The 20,763-nt window shown below is 34.2% G+C and overlaps 1 protein-coding gene across 2 annotated transcripts; it reads left to right on the plus strand.

Moving 5' to 3' along the window:
• The first annotated feature begins 1,963 nt into the window (after nucleotides 1-1,963).
• LOC111795476 (nicotinate phosphoribosyltransferase 2-like) lies at nucleotides 1,964-20,497 on the plus strand. 2 transcript variants are annotated; one of them, XM_023677926.1, is made up of 16 exons: nucleotides 1,964-2,339; nucleotides 3,896-4,043; nucleotides 4,819-4,938; nucleotides 5,088-5,222; nucleotides 5,307-5,368; nucleotides 8,143-8,218; nucleotides 9,811-9,912; nucleotides 10,291-10,407; nucleotides 13,983-14,041; nucleotides 15,431-15,605; nucleotides 16,448-16,582; nucleotides 16,687-16,785; nucleotides 19,509-19,617; nucleotides 19,718-19,830; nucleotides 19,919-20,027; nucleotides 20,364-20,497. In XM_023677926.1, exons 1-15 carry the CDS (start codon nucleotides 2,182-2,184, stop codon nucleotides 19,994-19,996), a joined length of 1,686 nt encoding a protein of 561 aa, XP_023533694.1. In that variant the 5' UTR covers nucleotides 1,964-2,181; the 3' UTR covers nucleotides 19,997-20,027; nucleotides 20,364-20,497. The 2 variants fall into 2 exon arrangements, with proteins under 2 accessions (XP_023533694.1, XP_023533693.1); XM_023677925.1 differs by lacking the exon at nucleotides 20,364-20,497 and having other exon boundaries at nucleotides 19,919-20,206.
• Nucleotides 20,498-20,763: the final 266 nt, after the last annotated feature.

The following is a 20,763-nucleotide window of genomic DNA, read 5'->3' on the forward strand; positions in this document are numbered from 1 at the left end:
CAAATGGGTTGCTTACCCTAAAAAGAGAACTTAGTATTCTACGTTAATTTATAATACATTCAAATTAGCTAATTTATAAGCATGATATATGTGATATGTGTAAATGATCGAAGAAAACTTGGAAGATTTCACTATACCATGAACTTTGATATGAGTTAAGGAACTATGATTCAGGTGATTGACTAACTTAAATCCTTGTATGAGCGTGCATAGATGAACTAAGTTAAGATAAAGGCGTTAGAGCTAGTACGGTTTCACAATGACTAAGGTTGGAATATTTCTAGTAGACCGAGCACCAATGGATGTGAGAGGCGATTGTACCTCTCATTAAATTGGCATTCAATGGTGTGAATGTACCTCTCATTTACTTTGGTGGTAAGATTCAATGTTTGGAGCCTTTCAACACCTAAAACTCCAAGAACATTGGAAAGAGGGAGTCTATGTTGGGTGGCAGTGTCTAAAACAACTTGAATTTCTAATCTATTTTTCGACCTCACCACCAACACTAAGTCCCTTTATGAGGAACTAACCCTCTCCACCGTACCAATGCTCATATGTTCATCGGAGAGATTCTTCAGTCGTCTCTTTTATCAGATAATTGTGAATTCTTCTCTGCCTATATTGAATATACTTAACGGTCTCATGCATGTGGTTCGCTATGGACCGCTTTCCCTATAGAAAAACGATGGGGTCAGTGAAAATATTTGTTAAAACCACCACATCTAAAGGTGGTGAAATTCTCAATTTATAATCATTTGAAAGAGCAATAAATGGATATAAGATATTTGTGTTTAATAAAAATGTTAAATATGGTACATCGAAGGGGCACGAAGCCATTCCAAACCCCCTTGCTTGCTTTCATATTAGATAGAATACTATTTCTTGATCGGTCAATACACAGTGTGTATGATCGGTTACCAAAATCATGTCTATACTCGCAAGAGTTAAAATGCCCAAAATATACTGCAGAGTGATGTGACTAGTTGTCAATTCTTACTCCCCGGTTTATATGTTATTAAAGTTGTTGTTACTTATTCACTTTTAGCTTCTAACACATGTCCTCGCACATGTTTTCAAAAATATATTTCTTTCAAACGTAACTCGAAACTCGATCATACACTAAAAGTACACAAAATCCAACTTTCTACGACTAACTTGTTCGTCGGGTTAGAACAAGTGTCGCACAATCGCTGCCTCATGTTACAAAAGTCATTGTGACACCCATCATACAAATATTTTTCTTTTTACTAATTTGTTCAATTCTTACACCAATTTCTCCGCAACTAAATGGGTGAACAATGATAGCGGGTCGAACGCTTCATATATATTGGATACTGAGAATGTTTGGTTAAACCACCACACCTAAATTGTGTGGGAAAGTTATCTATTTATCATCAAATAAATTACAAAGATATAAAAATAGTAATAAATGAAAAGAACAATATAGGAATATACATACGGTAAAAAGACAAATATCTAGAAATTTGTCTATAATAAAATATCAAATATGATATATATATATATATATATATATATTAAACTATAATTCAAAACTAAATATCCTTAAGATTTGTCCATATATAACTACAATCGTGAGGAAAGGTACACCATGTCTTCTTCTTAAAGAGATTTTGTCCAACCGACACTTAAAATAAAAGGAAAGAAAAATGGACATGACTAGACTTATTGTTATGGGTGCTTAACGCTGCTGGTTGTTCCTACACCACGAGGGTACTGATTTACGACTAGAAGTCCAAGGGGACTATGTACCAACGAAGTTCATGGGACGATTTCAAATAAAGATTTACAAAGTCTTCTCTCTTGGAAGCGAGGAATATAGGAGATGTTTGGTGGTGGAAGGGATATTTATTTATTTATTTATAACTATTATTAAAAATATGAAGTTGGCCTAATTATGCTTAAAATAAAAAGAAAAAGAAAAAAATACACATAATTCCAACCTTGATTTGGTGGTCACTTTCTCTCCTTTTTCGCTGTCTTTAACGGTCTCACTCCCTCTCGTGGGTGGATGTATATCGACTTCCGATGTCAAGGTTGTTATCAGCCTTCGTCTATGCTAAAAGCTTAACCCGAGTTTGCTTTCTGAGTTTTGCTCTGTAATTGTTTTGCTCCAAAGTTCAATTCATTGTGTTGTATTCTCGAGTTTTTCTTGTTTTCCCGATGGAGGTGAAAGTGAACGGGCCTGGAAATGGCGATTGTTCGAGTCGGCTTGTAGATGGACCTACCAACCCCATGGTTACTCCTTTGCTAACCGATCTTTATCAGTTCACTATGGCTTATGCTTATTGGAAAGCCGGCAAGCATAACGAGCGAGCTGTGTAAGTTCTTTCTTCTATGTTTACGCAATGCGTTTTTGCTGCTGAGAATTCGGAATTTATGCGAAAATGAAAATAGGTGTTTATGAAACCTTGTTTTGAATTGAAATCATGTGTTTCTTTCCTTTTGGGTGATCAATCTTAGCAGTGAGTGCACGAATTTGATCTTTAACTTTTTTTGCCCCCTATTTTGTTTGTTCACTAGTTCAGCTGTCGTTTTCGGTTTTCAAATTGCATGCAAGCTGCAACAGAGTTGGGGACTTGTAAAATTGAATCGAGGGGATAACGCTTTTACTGTTTGAATATTTCTTTATTTTCTGTATTAAGAACATTAGCAGTTCGATGGGAATTGTGAAGAGTGTTAGATTCTGACATTTCATGTTTCCCTCTCAGTTTTGGTGCATGAGGACTTCTATTTATTCTTTAGGTCTCATTTTGTTAGATTAGAGCTCCATTTGTTTTAGTTTGCCTCTTTTTGCTAGGCTTTCCTTTTGTATTCCCTTTGTATTGTTTCTTTCCTTCGCCTGCATGAAGCCGGAATCGCTAGTAATCGCCGGTCAGCCATACGGCGGTGAATTCGTATCCGGGCCTTGTACACACCACCCGTCACACTATGGGAGCTGGCCATGCCCGAAATCGTTACCTTAACCGCGAGGGGATGCTTAATGAAAATATGGTTTCCAATTTAAAAAAAAAAAAGAAAAAAGAAAAAAAAGAGTGCGCGGTAATCAAATGATTCATTGAATCACTCATCCGCCAAGTTCATGTGACCTTGAACGTTTGGCCTTGATTTTTTCTCCACTCTGTTGGTTTTGAGCTCTGTATTTATTTCCCATTTCTTGAAAACAAATGGTTATTCATATTCTCATATAAATTATTTATTAGCTCTCTTGGTGTCATGTCTTTGTGAAGAAACACCTCATTGCTTGTAGGTAATAGATTAGTCTGGGTTGGAAATTGTTGTTTCAAACTTCTGAAGTGGAACTATCTGTGTCAACTACTATGGTTCATCATCACTTCGAAACCATTTTTCTTAGTGAACAAAATGCTTTGCTTTGAATGGCCAACCTCAATCTTCTTGTGCTGCGAGGTTAAACAATTTTGATGGAAATTGTTATGACTTGATGCTCTAGGTGATACACTAGTCTTGTTTGGAGGTTGTTATTCCTGACTTCTGAAGTGTCTTAGTTACGTTAATCTTGAAAAGCATAGTAAGCTTCAAAAACTATTCACAAAAACCAACCTTTACTGGGATTTAAAATTAATATTGGCACTTAATTATTTGTTTGGACATGGGCTGCTTCTTACATTCTTTTCTAATAAACAGAACTAATTCAGCTTTACTGGGATTATACATTTATTGCAATATCTAGAAGTTGGAAGTCTGCCTTTTCCAACCTGGTTGATTTTCCTGAGTAAACCAGAATTTTTCATTCTCATCAAAAGCTATATGGTCCCTCCAGTGCCTTATTAGTCATGTTTGGAAGTGTCTTTGAGGGAGAAAATATGCTTATTTTATTAGAATGTTTTTTTTTTGTTGTTAAATTTTTGTGGTTCAGGTTTGATTTATATTTTCGGAAGAATCCTTTTGGTGGTGAATATACAGTTTTTGCTGGTTTAGAAGAGTGCATAAGACTTATAGCTAATTTCAAATTCACAGAGGAAGAAATCTCTTTTATCAAGAAGTCTTTACCTTCATCGTGTGAGGTAACCCAATTTATTGATTTGTTTGGTTGGTAGACTTCGACTTGTACTTTATTTGACGTGGTGGACCACTTCATGTTTAAATTAATCAGATATTGCATTCTATAAGTATAGCTGCTTAAAGAAATTAAAATTTAATTAAAATTGGCCACCTTTGTTCGACACAACTTAGAAAGAAATGCACCATTACCTCTTAAGTCTTAATGATTATTAAAGATAAGACATGCTAGATTTCATTTTTTAATCCCCAGAAATAGAAATACTAATTAACAATTGGATGTACCTAAGAGGCTTGGGACTCACCATACATAATAAAGAATTCCATAATTTAACTCTTTGGGTGAGTATAAAATGTAGAATCTTTGTAACAATAACATATTGTCTCTCTACTTTGCTAATCAATTGGAATTCTATCTCGTGATCCACCTTTGGTCGGGTTTTCATTTCATTTATCAATGAAATCTCTGCTTCTCTCTCTCTCTCTCTCTCTCTCTCAAACCAAAAAAAAAAAAAGAAAAAAAAAGAGAAGAATTAAAGAAAACTAAAAGTTAATTAGTTTGGATTATCTTCCTTCTATTATATAAAGCACACACATATAGTTACACTAACATATCAACCGTATTAGTTACATTTCGCATGCAATTATGATAATTTGGTGATGCTTAATAGGACTTCTTGCTTGTTGAATTAACTCTTATTGGTTATAAATATAATGCACCGATTATCTTAGAGGAGCTGATTGTTCTGATGCTGAAGAATTTTTATTGATCAAATCTAGGATGCATTCTACAAGTACCTTAGAGAAATCGACTGTTCTGATGTTGAAGTCTATGCTATTTCAGAGGGATCAGTTGTTTTCCCAAAGGTGCCCCTAGTAAGGGTTGAAGGGCCAGTTGCTGTAAGGATCAAATTTTGTTCTCTGATGAAATCGTTAAAATTGGATTCGGAAACCTATTTTATTTCTTTGTATTCATCCAAGAATATCTTTATAACTGCATAAACAGGATATTCTTCATAAATTTATACTTCTACTTATATTTATTTCAGGTGGTACAGTTACTAGAAACTCCATTTCTAAATCTTATCAATTATGCATCTTTAGTTGCTACAAATGCTGCTAGACATCGATTTGTTGCTGGAAAATCTAAACTTCTTCTCGAGTTTGGACTTCGAAGAGCTCAGGTTTCAATTTGTTTCATTCTTCCTTTCTTTTAAGTTTTGCATTTAGCTTATCCTCATCTAGAAGAAATCTTTACTTGGTTCTAGGGTCCTGATGGTGGAATTAGCGCCTCAAAGTATTGCTATCTTGGAGGGTTTGATGCAACAAGGTAACTTTTCATTTCTTCCTATATTCTTGCATTTGATATTTTTTCATATATTTTTCTTCCAGAGTACTAGTGAATGAATGACCTTAATTTATCTAATTTCTAGCCTTAATGTAAGGAATATTTGTGTAATCTCATTACATAGGGGAATTAGTTAACCTCCCTATTTTCAATTAAGAATATTGAACAAGATAGTTTATACTTTTGGTATCGGAGCCTCTCTAGTCTTAGTCTAGAAACTCTGACAAAACCAAATCCTCATTCAATCGGTGAAGCCTTCATAGCTGTCGATCATCCACCGTGACCAAGTTTCATTCGGAGCCTTCATAGACATCGATCATCCATTGTAACCAAATTTCATTTAGATCGTGAATATTGTTTTTTTTTCTTTTTTTGTAGCCAATTTCATTAGAAAAGTACATCCAGGATTTTGTTCAACGAAAAGTTTCAATCAGGATTTTGTTCAACGAAAAGTTTCAATCAGGATTTTGTTCATCCAGAAGATTTGACAGAGCCATAACCATGCCGATTTCACGATTTTCCGTAGCCGATTTGTAGAAGATTTCTTGGATTTTCTGTAGCCTTAATTTGGGATAAAGCTTCAGGATTTCAGGATTCGCAAGGTTCTCAGATCTTGCCCACGGACAGCAGCCCTCAGCCCACTTGCTTCTAAACAATTTCCCATTTGGCCAACTGGCCCATTTCAATCACGTGCTTGAATCCCACTTGGACAAAAGCTTCAATCATAGGAGAAACGATCTAGCTTTAATCATATTCACATACTAAGACCACTTGGTCCACTTGGACAACAACTCTCTTTGCTTTTCTCCTTAAGAGATTCCAGACTAAGACCCATCGGTTTCATCTTTTTGCTTAAAACCTCATCATGTTAGAAGAATCAATTTTTCCATCACTAGTAGAGGAAGTTTTTATAGGCCAAAAGAAAGGTGATCTGCAACCCATTCAATTATCATATCGACTCAATGGAAAAAACTTTCCTTAAGGACTAGAGGGCAAGAATTTTTTGGGTTTTTAGGTGGGTCAGGATAGGGAGCTATGGTCTCATTTGCAACTCATAGATGTTACTATTTCCTCCTTTGAAACCATGTTAGGTCTCAATATTAACCGGGAAAATAAATTGTGATCTTGGCCAGGTGGGAAGGTGGGTTGTGAAACAGGCTTTTTCCTTTCATCTATCTCCTTTTGAAGACCCTTTGTGTAAACGTTCATTTGTTCACTGTTGAGTGGTATTCCTATCTATTTTTTCCTCTTTAGGGATTTTTGTTCTACTTTTAAATCCTTATAGAAGCTTAGGCGAGATTTTTTGTGGGAAGGGATCGATGAGGGGAGGCATGCACATTTGGTGATTTGGGATATTATGGAGAAGTCGGTGAATCTTGGGGGTGCTAGAGTTAGAAAATTTAAGGACCCTTAATAAAGCCCCATAGGCTAAATGGCTTTGGTGGTTCTTTGTTGATTTAATGCCTTTACCATTAGATTATTGAGTAAATATGGTCTCCATCATGTTTCTCTCTTAGACATAATATAAAAGCCATCTCCTTTTGAGACTCTGTTGTGTGGATTGACATTCATTCGTTTAGTGGTGAGTGGTATTCCTATCTATTTTTTCCCCCTCTTGAAGGCTTTTTGTTCTACTTTTAAGTCATTAGAGAAGCCTATGAGAGGTTTTATGTGGGAAGGGGTCGACGAGGGGAGGAGTGCGCATTTGGTGATTTGGGATTTTATGGAGAAGTCAGTGAATCTTGGGGTGCTAGAGTTAGAGAATTTAAGGACTCAAAACATGGTCTTCATCCATTCAAGTGGTTGTTTGGTGAAGGCAAAAGAAACTTCTAGAAATCCTTGGGAAGATTTTTCCATTGAGCTCCCTCCCTTTCCTTCTTTGGTCTAGTATTCTGCGGAGGATGGGAAAGAAACATACTTTTGGGAGGATAAGTGGTTAGGGATAGAACTATCTGCTCTACGTTTTTCCATTGAGCTCTACGTTTTCCAATGGGCCATGAGGGACAACTTTAAGTGGTTGAACAGTTGGAACAATAGGGCATCATTCTTATTCTTATTATTATATATGTTCATATTGTGAATCAATTTTATTTATTGGTACTCACTACTATGTGTGTGTGTCTATATATATATATATATATATATATATATATATATATATATATATATTTATTTATTTATTTATTAATTGACTTTAAATTATTGCCATGTAAACTTAAAATTATGGCTAATGACTTAAAATAAGCTATCAAGAGCAATATCAACTGGATTGATGATCAATGATTTGGAACTTCGTCCACCAAGAAATTGATTGGATATATATATTTTATTGTAATTTTTCTTTATTTTTGATCATTAGCAACGGTTCCCCGTCTTCTCATTTATCTTGATGTTTCCTTTGTTTCTTTTCGACCTATGTTTTCTTTTTATGACCTAAAGTAGCTTTCTAGGGGGGGAGGGGCGGGAAAGATTGCATCAGTCTGATCTGTTAGGTCTGATTGTTGCCTATTTAGAGTAAGTACAAGTTTGCATCAGCCTGTCATTCCTTCACTTCTTACTGATATAATGGCTCAAGTTAGAGTGTAGTTCCTATTTTCTATTAGTTTGATAGTATATATACTCTTAGATTAGTGAAAATGCTAGTAAACTTGTTCAAACACTCGTGAATATAGGGAAAAAAAAGTATATATCCTTAATTTCTATAGTAGCTTCAAATTATTACTTTAAGCTAAACTACACTCTTCTCTTTTACACAGCAACGTTGCAGCTGGGAGGTTATTTGGGATACCACTTCGTGGGACACATTCCCATGCATTTGTTAGCTCATATATGGTTTGTTATTCTCTAATCACACTTCTAACTTCTTTGCCAAGTTTGATGATGAAGTGCTCATTATGAAATACAAATAACAGCCAATTTCATTTGATTTCCCATACACACACACATTTGTTAAAAAAATAAAAATAAAAAAGCCATCTCATGAAAGGTGATGAAATTATAGAAAAAAGTGCGAAGGGGAAGTTACACAAAACACATGCCAAGTGGCATATACAGAAAAGGGAATTGTAAGAATAGTACTTTTTCTTATGTAATAAGAAATATTTTTATTGATGAGTTAAATTACAAACGCGGGGAGAAATTTTCCCTTTCAAAGGAAATGACAAAAACACTTTCTTTGGGCTCTAAGAGAAATTTTTACGAAAGAAATTAGACTCAATACATCAGGAGGAAGCTAAAAATAGAATAGATTTCCTTGTGTCTAAGTCACTCTCTTTTTCTTAAAAAAATTTCCTATTGCATTCCTGCCAATAATGTGATAGGAGATCAGCTCAGGTATATATTATAAAAACCATGCTCCACAAATTTGAAATGCTGGATTTAGATGAGTGTGGTTGAAGTACAAGAGGTCATTCAGAATATATCTTTCCCTTCATAATGAAAATTGTCTTAGAAAAACAGTCATAAACCTAATGGACCCATCTAAATAAAAGGTAATGTACCTAGAAGCCCAATAGTTCCAAGTTTCTAACACGCTCAATCTTTAAACTATATGTCATCTTTTGTTTTTATTTTCATTTAGCTATTAGAAGTTCTAAAGAAATGCCTCTAATTGTCAACTTCTTAGTTGAAAGGCTGACTTGTCAACATGATGATTTTGATGTCATTGGCATGTGATCGATATTTATACTGCTGGCACATCAATTTTTCCCTACATTAATCATTTGGCTCTGAGAATTTATAGATTCACATCATGACGGAACTAAAATAAAATACTTTACCTGATGTATATTTTTGGTATAAAAACATAATTTACCGTGAAAGGTATCAATATTGTCCGTATCATATTTCCATTTTTTAAGTGTCCTGGATCAAATCCTCAAGGTGGGATACAACAATTGCTCAAACCAATTAATATTTATATAGCTGTAAGAAAGAATTCCACTGAAGATACGGAACTACAAAAGGGAAATTTCTACCTCAAGCCAAAGGAGTTACATAGAACTTCTCTGACTGGACTGAAAGAGATGAAAAACTATATTGGTGAAAAAGAGTTAAGTTTATACCAAGAGATGACCAAAACCGATGGTCATAAAAACTATTGTAAGGTTGCTATTGTTCACAAAACAATTCTATGGTTCCTTTTGATCCATGCAGACCATAAATATGTCGTGATGAAGTGTTGCCAAAGAAGCTTTTTTTTTTTTTCCTTCTTAAACGGGTGGACCAAGAGAGTGAGATGTACAAGGCCAAGTGGGCCTTGGGCAAAGCAATAGACCAAGAGAACCTTGATAAGATATCATCACAAACCAATTAATATATCTCTCTTCAGTTAAATTATTTTGGGTTTTCATTCATCACATAAACACAATGTCAGAGGCATTTATCAGTTTGATTTCATTGCTACATATAAGTATGATTTGCAGAGCCCAGATGAGATCAAAGATAAGTCACTTCGCAGCAGTGATGGCTCACGCACCTGTGAAGATTTTCTTAGTGCAGTTCAAATGTGGTTAAACAAGATTCAGGTATTCGATCATTGTGTTCTTGAGGTTTTATTCTCTGTTAATGTTCAGATTTAAACAGAGAGAATTAAGGAGTTTGAGGTCGCCATTGGCAGTTTCCCACCTCTCGAAGTGCCTTGGTTATTATAATTTTACTTCTATCAATGCTACATTCTATTGATTATCTGGAGAAGAGTGAGCATTAAAGAGTGGTCAGGCCACAAAATGCATTATTAACTATACGAATTTTGTTTTGAACGGGTTTGCCGCATTTTGTCAGTCTGATGATTATATTTATCCTTTTTCCATGCCTGTGATATCTAATTATTTTATTTTTTCTATTATACCTTCTACTAATTCAGAAATCGTTATGATACCCAACTCTGCACATGTTTGCTGCAGTGGTTGCCTTCCTTACATGGCATTTTTGGTGAGACCAACCAAAGTGAGCTGGCTGCGTTCACGTCTTATGCTTTGGCATTTCCATCCGACTTCCTTGCTCTTGTGGATACATATGATGTGAGTTAAATACTTTATTTCATTTATTACCGTTCTTTCCTTTGTAGATCAAGTTTTATTTCATTTATTACCGTTCTTTCCTTTGTAGATCAAGTTACCTTATCCAGCTAATTTCCCTTTTATTCGCACTTTATCATTGCTTAAATTTTATGTGCTATTCTAGTACAAGGATGCCCTCAAAATTTAGGAGAAATAATCAGACAGAAAACCTTGTTACTGTACTGTTGATTTTCCTTTATTCTCCTGTATTTTTTGTATTATGATGCTATATTTATTATTTATATTTGTAATATTCTTGTCTTATTGGTAGATAGCCTTTCTTCTACCTAAGAAAACCTTGTTTTTATTTTGAACATAGAAGAAATACATTATCTTTTGTTTCAAGTGTAAATTATATTGCTTGTTTTTTATATTATTTTTTAGAGAGGTAAATCTGTCTTTTAAAACAGAGGAAGGCTAACGAAATCCCTAAATACTAGGTAACAATAAATTTGAATAAATCCCCATTAACAATTAATCTAAATAACTAGATGTTAGGTAATAATAGGGAGGTCAATTTCTTTCCTTATTTAATTGGATTACATAAATATTTCCTAATTTAAGGCTGGGTATTACATTAATATTCCTCCTTCAACACTCCCATTCAAGCGAAGGAATAAATATCATTCCGCGTGAATATTAACTCATGAAACAATGAANTTTTTTTTTTTTTTTTTTTTTTTTTTTTTTTTTTTTTTTTTTTTTTTTTTTTTTGTTAGTATACCTGTCGGTTGAAGTTGGGAGGGAACAAAACTAATGCATACTATCCCTTTCTTTAATTTCTCCTTGATAAAATGTCGATCATTTCAATATGTTTTGTCCTATCATGCTGGATAGATTTATGTGCAATATTGATAGTTAATCTGTTTTTGTAGTACAACTTTATCAGACCGTCTCCCATAATTTGTAAGTCATCAAGGACTATCTTCAACCATAAGAGTTCACATAGCCCTTGTGCAATATCTAGAAATTCTGCTCGAAAGTCTGATTTGGCAGATGATCTGCCACCATATTTTGTTTTTTGCTTCTCCATCCGAATTACCTCTAAGAAAAGTACAATATCTCGTAGTAGATATCTTGTCCGCTATTGATCTAGCATAGTCAGCGTTGGTAAGCTTCCAATGAATTGTTCTATTTAAATAAATTCCTTTTCCTCAAGTTCATTTCAAGTAACGTAATACTCTATATGCTGCATGAAGGCGAGGCTCCCACAGATCATGCATGAGTTGGCTAAGTACACTCATTGAGTATGCTATGTTTGGTGGAGTGTGACCTAGATATATAAGTCTCCTTATTAGCCTCTAGTACATTTTTGTTCACCGTAGGGGTTCTTCTTTTGACTCTCCCAATTTCTTATGTGGATCCATTGGCATGGTTGCAAGTTTACATCTATTTTTTCCTATTTCCATCCATAAGTCTATCACATTTTTCTTTTGTGATATGAAAATACTCAGAGCTAAGTATGCTACTTCAATACCGAGGAAGTACTTTAGCCTTCCAAGTTCTTTAATCTTAAATTCTTTCAATAATTTTCTTCTGAGTTTAAGTTTTTCTTCTTTATTATCTCCAGCGACTATGATGTTATTTTCATACACTAGAAGCACTATAACTCACCTTGATTCTAAATGCTTAATAAAGAGAGTGTGATCCCCTTGATCTTTTGCTTAATCCACAGTTTTTCATCACCATTGTGAATCTTCCAAACTTCGCCCTAGGTGATTGTCTTAGTCCATACAGGACTTTTCTTAATTTGCATATTTTACCTCTTGAGCTTTCAAATCCTGGAGGAATGTTCATGTAGATTTTCTCATCTAGATTGACATGAAGAAATGCATTCTTCACATCATACTATGTGAGCTACCAATTTAAGTTGGTAGCCAAAGATAACAATATTCTTACGGTGCTTATCTTTGCAACTGGAGCTATTGTCTCCTCATAATCGATACCGTAAGTTTGATTGTATCCCTTAGCTACTAACCTTGCTTTGTACCTTTCCAACGTTCCATTAGTCCTGTACTTTAATGTGGAAAGGCACCTACACCCAACTATATTATTTCCTTTTGGCCTATCCACGACATCCCTTAGCTACTAACCTTGCCTATCCACGACATCCCTTAGCTACTAACCTTGCCTTATACCTTTCCAATGTTCAATCAGTACTGTACTTTAATGTGGAAAGCCACCTACACCGAACTATATTTTTTCCTTTTAGCTTATCAACAACTTCCCACGTGTTTAAAAAGTGTATTTTTCCTTTCGGCCACTCCATTTTGTTCTGGTGTTATACAACACGAAGAATCATGGATAATGCCTTGAGATTGGAAATATGGGGATAAGGTTTGTTCGAAATAATCTCTAGTATTGTCAGTTCAAAATGTTTTGATTTTGACTCCAAGTTGAGCCTGAATCATTCAGTGGAAGGCATGAATAATATTACTAACATCTGATTTTTGTTTGAGAAGGAATAGCCATGTGACCAGAGTACAATCATCAATTAATGTGAGAAACCAAAGAGCTCCAGAAATACTTGGAATAGTTGATGGTCTCCATATATCATTATGATGAAAAAAGGGTAGTACTTTTATTTTGACTAATGGGACAAGATATTATAAGTATGTTTGACAAACTCACATGTATTATACTAAAACTTACAGACTTTGAGTCTTGAAACAAATTTGGAAACATAATTCTCAAAACTCTAAACGAAGGATGACTCATGCGAAAGAGATGTAATCAAATAACATTTTTATAAGAGGAACAAAGAAATGACATAGGTGCATATTTAATTGTTCTCTCAAGTAATTGCAAATAGTATAGGCCATTTCAATTTCTTGGCAAGTCCAATCATCCAGTTCGGACGAGGAGAAAATAACATTATAGTGGCGGTCATGGATAAGCTTTTGTATGGAAAAGAGACTATTAGATAGTTTTTGGACGTATAGGTCGTTTTTTGGTGTAACAGTTTGAGAAATGATACATCGCCTATTCTTGCAAGGGTGGGTTCCATTTTCCATGGTAATTTTTCGATTACTCGAGCATGGTTTGTATGTATTAAAATATTGTGAGTGAGGGTTATGTAATCTGTTGTACAAAAGTCTATAATCCAAGAGTTAACCTAACTTATCCCAGAGTGTTTATACAAAAAAGGGGAATGAAGAGTTACCTAAGATTGTCGAAGTTCACGTTATAAATTATTTTTATATCTAAGTATTTAGTTAGATTTATTTTTCTATTATAAAAGACATGTACCTTTCTGAAAATTATGAAAATTAAAAAGAAATGTGAGTAAGATAATTTACAGTTGCAACACATTTTCACTCCAAAAGGAGTTTATATCTTGAACATTTTATCATTTTCATTAATCAATGAAAATTTTGTTTCTAATTATAAAAAAAAAAATCATAACTTATTATGTGAAAATTAATCAATTATGAATATATTTTTGTGTATGTTCTTTTTTCTTCATTTGTTACAGTTCATGTTTCTTGTTGATGCTTGTATTTCTAACCAATGCCTTACTCGCATATATTTTCCAGGTTATACGGAGTGGAATCCCTAATTTCTGTGCAGTTGCTATGGCACTCCATGATTTGGGGTATGCTTGAAGTACACTTACCAGTTACAATTATGAAATGATTATATAATGAGTTTTCTGAATCAGAACTTGATTGGTGAATGTTTCTTTCTTTCCTTCTTTTTTTCCTTTTTTCTTTTTTTCTTTTTTTCTTTTTTTCTTTTTTTCTTTTTTTCTTATTTATTATCCTATTAGTTGGCGCTTAATTGTCCTGAAATCTTTCTTTATCGAGACTTCTATCTACTTTTATTATTTGACTGGAAATGCACTGTTGCGCTACTAGCCTGGTTTACTCTTTTTGTAATTGGCCTATTTTACTGCTTAGTTCAACTGATCACTGAATCGGTTAGTTGTCTGGGATGGTTTGGCTGTTGACTATTTGTTTAGTTTCATCTGGCAGCCAAGACAGTGAGGGTAAAAGGTGTCAGTTGACCATTACAACCTAGTTTTAAGGGGCTATAGCTAGTCTTTATGTCATTCTGTTATTGAATAAATTTCCTCAAGGATAAGAGTAATCAGAATATGGATTTGGATTCAGAGAACTTTTGTAATTACTAAAGGTAGAATATATTTACACCAATAAAGAGCCACAAAAGAGCAGAATCCAATCATTCTTCCAAGCTTCAATCTTTCCCTTGAAAAATTCTGGAGTCTCTTTCATTCCAAATCAACTAAATGATTGCTCTTGTGATGTGAAACCACATGACCTTCTTGGACTGTCTGAAAGAGTGGCAATGAGCAGTAAATTCAGGCACAGAAGGACTCCATTGGAGAGAGATCCACAGTCCAACCAAAACTAAAAACAGATTTGCCCAAACGGTTAAGGAACAAGGGCAGTGGAAAACGATGTGTACTAGAGTAATATTGTTAAGCTTTACAATACTCGGGTTTTATAGTTTATAGTGTTGATCAGGTTTGATATAATGAGTTAATGGAGAGTTGCTGAAAATTGGTAATAGCAGACATAGTCCTTTATACATTGGCCAAATTGTTACTTCCGAATTCATACCTCTGAGACTTTATTGATCTCCAATTTTCAAATTCAAATATTTTCAATTAAGCATATTTGACACATGTAGCTTTTCAAATTACTTGGGGATGAACTGGTTGATGAAGAGAGAATTTTCTTTGCAGCTAGTAACGAAGTATATCACTTGCTAGCCAGATAGGTGTATTCATTGACTTAAATAAAAGGAAAATTAAAATGATGGTTAATTTTATGTTTGACGTAATAATTGCATATTAGTTTTTGGATTATTTGGTAATAGTTAACTTTGAGGATTTATTGAACTTGAGTACTAAGTTCAAATAGATGGGACTTTGTATCCTCGACCATGTTATATGTTTTCATTAATTTATTGAATAGTTGTTTCTTGTTAAAAAAAAAAAAAAAAAATCTATTTATTGTAGGTACCAAGCTAAAGGGATTAGGTTGGACTCTGGTGATTTAGCATATTTGTCACGTGAGGCACGAAAATTTTTCATGACTATTGAAAAGGAGTTTGGGGTGCCTGGATTTCAAAATATAAATATTACTGCCAGTAATGACCTCAATGAGGAAACTTTAGATGCTTTAAACAAGCAGGTAATCATTTGGACCTAAGGGTCTTGATTTTCTTATATCTTTGGAATTGCTTTCAGAATTTGTAACAATGGGAGAGATTCATTTTCCTGTAGACATTTTTTGTATTTGTTTTACTGATAAACACTCACCCACCCCCAAGGGTTGAAATAAGGGCTTGGGTGGTTTCGAATTGGAATGGAATCATTCTTCTGATAAACAAGGGAAAGATACATGATTGATATAATCACTACGTAGTGGGGTCGGTCAACTTGATGCGAGAGAGGCATGAGTGCAATTCGATCTTGTGGTGTATTCGTTTGTAGTGAGTTGGGCCTCGTTCTCGTTGATCAGTTCGCCTCCGCTCGAGGGAAAGGTAACACTTGGAAACACAAAAATAAATAATAAAAGTGATCAGAACGTCGGTAGCCAGGGTGTCTCCTGCCACATAACTCTCAACAAAGAATCCTGTGGACACACACAAAGAATCTATTCAGCTTAATTTTTTAAAAAGCTTACTCTCTTAGTGGGGACACACACACACACACAAGGAAGGGAAAAAGGAAAACTGACAGCCCGTTGAACTCACTAATTACAGTAAACATATCTACGCAGATTTGTCTAACATCAAATCAAATTCTCCCTCTTTAGAAAGAAGAAATAAAACTCATAGGGCGTGCAGTGTAATAGCTGCTACTGCTAGCCAGCTAATTTTTTATTAACTAACAAGTCGTTCGACTAGTTCGCTAGCTAGCTCAGCCATTAAATCCTGTGGATTGTTACAAGAAACACAAGCAATCTCGAAGAGTTATAACAGATCATATGCAGACTGAGCAAGTTTTCCTTGATTTGTTTATCCTATGCAGGGTCATGAGGTTGATGCATTTGGAATTGGAACCTATCTGGTTACATGTTTTACTCAGGCTGCTTTAGGATGTGTCTTCAAGCTAGTTGAAATAAATAATCAGCCCCGCATTAAACTTTCTGAAGACGTTTCAAAGGTTGTGATGTTAAGTAATTTCTTGTAAAAATTGAGAGCTGATTTTTGGTTTATGTTTGCATATTATACTTTCATGTTTCTTTACTTATTTCTTCATTGTTTTAGGTCTCAATCCCATGCAAAAAGCGTACTTTTAGATTATATGGGAAAGAAGGCTATCCTCTGGTAGACATAATGACAGGCGAGAATGAACCGCCTCCTCAGGTGAGTCCTTAACTTGCATTAGAGTATTGGTATGATTATCTCTTTGATGGTCATTCATTCTTTTCCTTCCATAACTTTTTTTTTTTTTTTCTGCAACGAATGTTCTTATTCAATAAGGAAACAACAAAGCAAAAAAAGAGCCAATACGGAATCTGTCATCTCCATTTTAGTAAAGAGAATGATACAATCTCCTAAAAAAACTTAGAAAAGGAAAATAATTATCAAAGCCTATATATGAACAAGAGCACGCCTCGTCTAGAAAAAGAAAGAAACAACACTTTCCTTGCCCTTTTTTTGATTACTTTAANTTTTTTTTTTTTTTTTTTTTTTTTTTTTGTTGACAATCCATTCCATGATGAGGAGTGAATAAACGTTTTGACTTCTTACTTTTCTACTCCACGCCCTTGTAATCCACAAAATAAGTTTGTTGCAACATAAAAATGTATTATATCTACCACTGATATAGGAACTTTGTTTGGAATGCATTTCTTCCTAGCGATCTAGATGAGGAAACCTACCTGAGCATTTCTTAAGGATTTGAAAGCTTAAGAGGTAAAGTATACAAATTAAGAAAGGCCTTGTATGGACTAAAACAATCCCCAAGAGCAAGGTTTGGAAAATTCTCAAAGGTAATGAAAGACTTTAGGTATAAGCAAAGTCAAGGCGATCTCTCTCTTTATCAAGCACTCAGAAACAAGGGCAATTACAGAGTCACTAAGGATAAAGATGAAGAAAAAAGTGAACTCAGAAGGAATTGATGAATGAATTTGAGATCAAGGAACGTGGAAGACTAAAGTACTTTCTCAATATTGAAGTAGCATACTCAACTCGAGGCATTTTCATATCACAACAGAAAAATATGATGGATTTATTAATAAGCTCAAGAGGTAAAGTATGCAAATTGAGAAAGGTCTTGTATGGACTAAAACAATCACTAAGGTCGTGGTTTGGAAGATCCACAAAGGTTTTGAAAGACTTTGGGTATAAGCAAAGTTAACATCTCTTTATCAAGCACTCAGAAACAAGGGGAGTTACAATGCTCCTAGTGTATATAGATGACATCATAGCCATTGGAGATAATGAAGAAGAAAAGAGTGAATGACAGTCCCGCGAAAAATGATAGATGTATATAGATGACATCATGTGGACGGGCTAGATATGTTGTATGCCTCTAAAAATGACAGTCCCGCGAAATTTGCAGCTTTTACAACTGCAATAACTCGGCCTACAAAGCCCACATCCAGTACCTTCAACAAAAATTGTTTTTAAGATCTCCAAAAACCAGGAGACTGCAGCATTAATTTTGCCCAAACTCTAGCAATGAAAGAGTAACAAAATGATATGTCCACCTCTGCAGGTCCACCCTTTCCACCTTAAAAATGATGTGTCCAATGAGTTACGGAAAATGAATGGTTAGGTTTGGAGGGAAATTTAGATAACGTAAGTAGTGGTGTGCTTACAGAAACAAAATTGAACTTGCAGTGGTTTATATGGAAACAATGGGCTTAGAGAAACAGTGAGTGGGCTTGCNTTTTTTTTTTTTTTTTTTTTTTTTTTTGTAGGGTTGCTGAATGGATTTTTCCCTAGTGTTGCTGAATGAAAACTGTGGACCGAATGGATTTGGGTTGGGTTTTCAAGGATTTATAGTGTGGCTCTTCAAAAATTTGCTTATGTAGAATTGGGATTATAGAAATATGCTTCCTTAGGTTGGATTGCGATTACTATTGGACCAATATGCGAACCTGGCTAGTTGGAAGGCAGAACAATCGATTTTCAGCCTAGTCTGCAGCTATGAAGTCTCCAAATGGAACTTGATCCCAGTGGATGGTTGAGAGGTATGAAGGCTTTACCAATTGATTAGGGTTTGAGTTATTGCACAAGGGATATGTGAACTCCTATGGTTAAAAATAATCCTTGATGACTTACAAATTAAAAAAGAAAGTCGGATAAAGTTGTACTGCGACAACAAATCATCTATCAATATTACACAATCTTATCCAGCCTGATAGGACAAAGTATATTGAAATTGATCAACATTTTATCATGGAGAAATATGCTTTCGTTATGTTATGTGCCCTCTTAGCTTCAATTAGTAGATATACTAACCAAAAAACTTCACAACTCAATATTTCGTGAGTTAGTATCCAAGTTGAGAATGGATGATATCTATTTCTCAGCTTGTGAGGGAGAGTGTTAAGGCATGAACTTGATTTAAGAAATATTTGTGTAATCCCATAAAATAAGGGAAGTAGTTGACCTTATCTGTATGGTTACTAGTATCTAGGATTTGTTTAGATTTATTGTTACCTTGTATCTATAGATTTATTTAGCCTTTTTTTATATTATAGACGACATATGCATCCCTCTCAAAAGAAATATGAAAAGTAGTAAGATAATTTACCTTACTTCATTTGGTTAAAAGTTAAAATTCTCTTTTTCTACCAGAAATCAACCATTGATAAAAGAATATGGCTGGTTACATGCTGCTCAGTATAAAGTGTAGCTTTATTTCATCGTGAACTTTAAATAGAAATCCTTGGATAAGCCTCGAGTAATTCTTCAAGATAACGCACAACTATTCTAACTTGTGAAAGCATAATATTCTCGTTCAAAAGGTTGGGTTTGAATATGGTAGTGATTATTTTCTTAACCAAAAAGAAAGCTTAGTGACTATTCTTACAAAAATTAAACTATTTCATTTTCTTTTCATGGGAAAACGGCAGGTGGGCGAAAGAATTCTCTGCCGTCACCCATTTAATGAATCGAAAAGAGCATATGTGGTGCCACAGCAAGTAGAGGAGCTTCTCAAGTGCTACTGGAGTGGAAAATCAGGTTAAAACCTGTGTATATTTTTCACTGAAAATTCCATATTCAAGCATCCAATTAATGGCTAACTCAATTCCTTTCTCTTTTTTTTTTTTTTTCCCTAAAGGTAAAACAGCAGAATGTTTACCAGCTCTGAAGGACATACGGAGTCGTTGCATTAAACAACTCGAGAACATGCGTCGTGATCACATGAGAAAACTTAATCCAACTCCATACAAAGTATACTATCAAGACATCTCAATCTCATTGGTATTTCTTTCATCGTCTTGATCAGATTGGTTTGACAAGTTTACAATGTTATATGTAGGTTAGCGTGAGTGCGAAACTGTACGACTTCATTCATTTCTTGTGGCTTAATGAGGCGCCTGTTGGGGAGTTGCAATAAAAACAGCCATTATTGGTCGCTCTAGCCCAAAGTAAGACTCGTTGTTCCTATATAGTACAGATAAAATGATACAGCCACTTGCTCCAAGCATTGCTTATGTGTCTCTGCTTTGAATAAAATATGAACAATCGGTTCTCTATTATATATAAGAAACTTTTGGTCTTTCACTGCCATTAGTTTGAATGAGAACATTATCCTAATTTTGATTGAGTTACAATTTTCTTTTTGACTTGAACATCTCATACAAATGCTTCTATTTCTAGAATTGGTTTAAACGCGAATTTTTACCGTCTATTTTAGTCCTCGAACTTAAAAATTAAAAATATATTTCATTTTTTCGATCCTTACTATTATTTTCATATACTAGTTTGTGGGAATCTCTGAAAAGAATAGGAAATTTTCAATGGTGAGAGTAAAGCTGTGAAGGTAAAACTATGGCTCAACGTTAAAGTCCTATTTATAGAGATGTCTTATTTATAAAGACTTGGATGAAAATAGACTAAATTTAAAATAACATTTTTTTAATACATAATGTATGAAATAATATTTTTTTAATTCTAGTTATATTCATAAAATATTTCAATGTATTTTACTCATTTCAATTTCATTCAAATTATATATTTTATATTTTAATATTTAATATATCAAATACAATAAATATATTTTTTCAAAATATTAATTTAAATTTTCATTAATTTTACTTTTTCGTATTACTATAAGCTACCATACCTTATGAGTCAATAGGTTATAAACTCAAATAACATAAA

The sequence above is a fragment of the Cucurbita pepo genome, chromosome LG05, assembly GCF_002806865.2.
Source record: "Cucurbita pepo subsp. pepo cultivar mu-cu-16 chromosome LG05, ASM280686v2, whole genome shotgun sequence".
Classification (NCBI taxonomy): domain Eukaryota; kingdom Viridiplantae; phylum Streptophyta; class Magnoliopsida; order Cucurbitales; family Cucurbitaceae; genus Cucurbita; species Cucurbita pepo.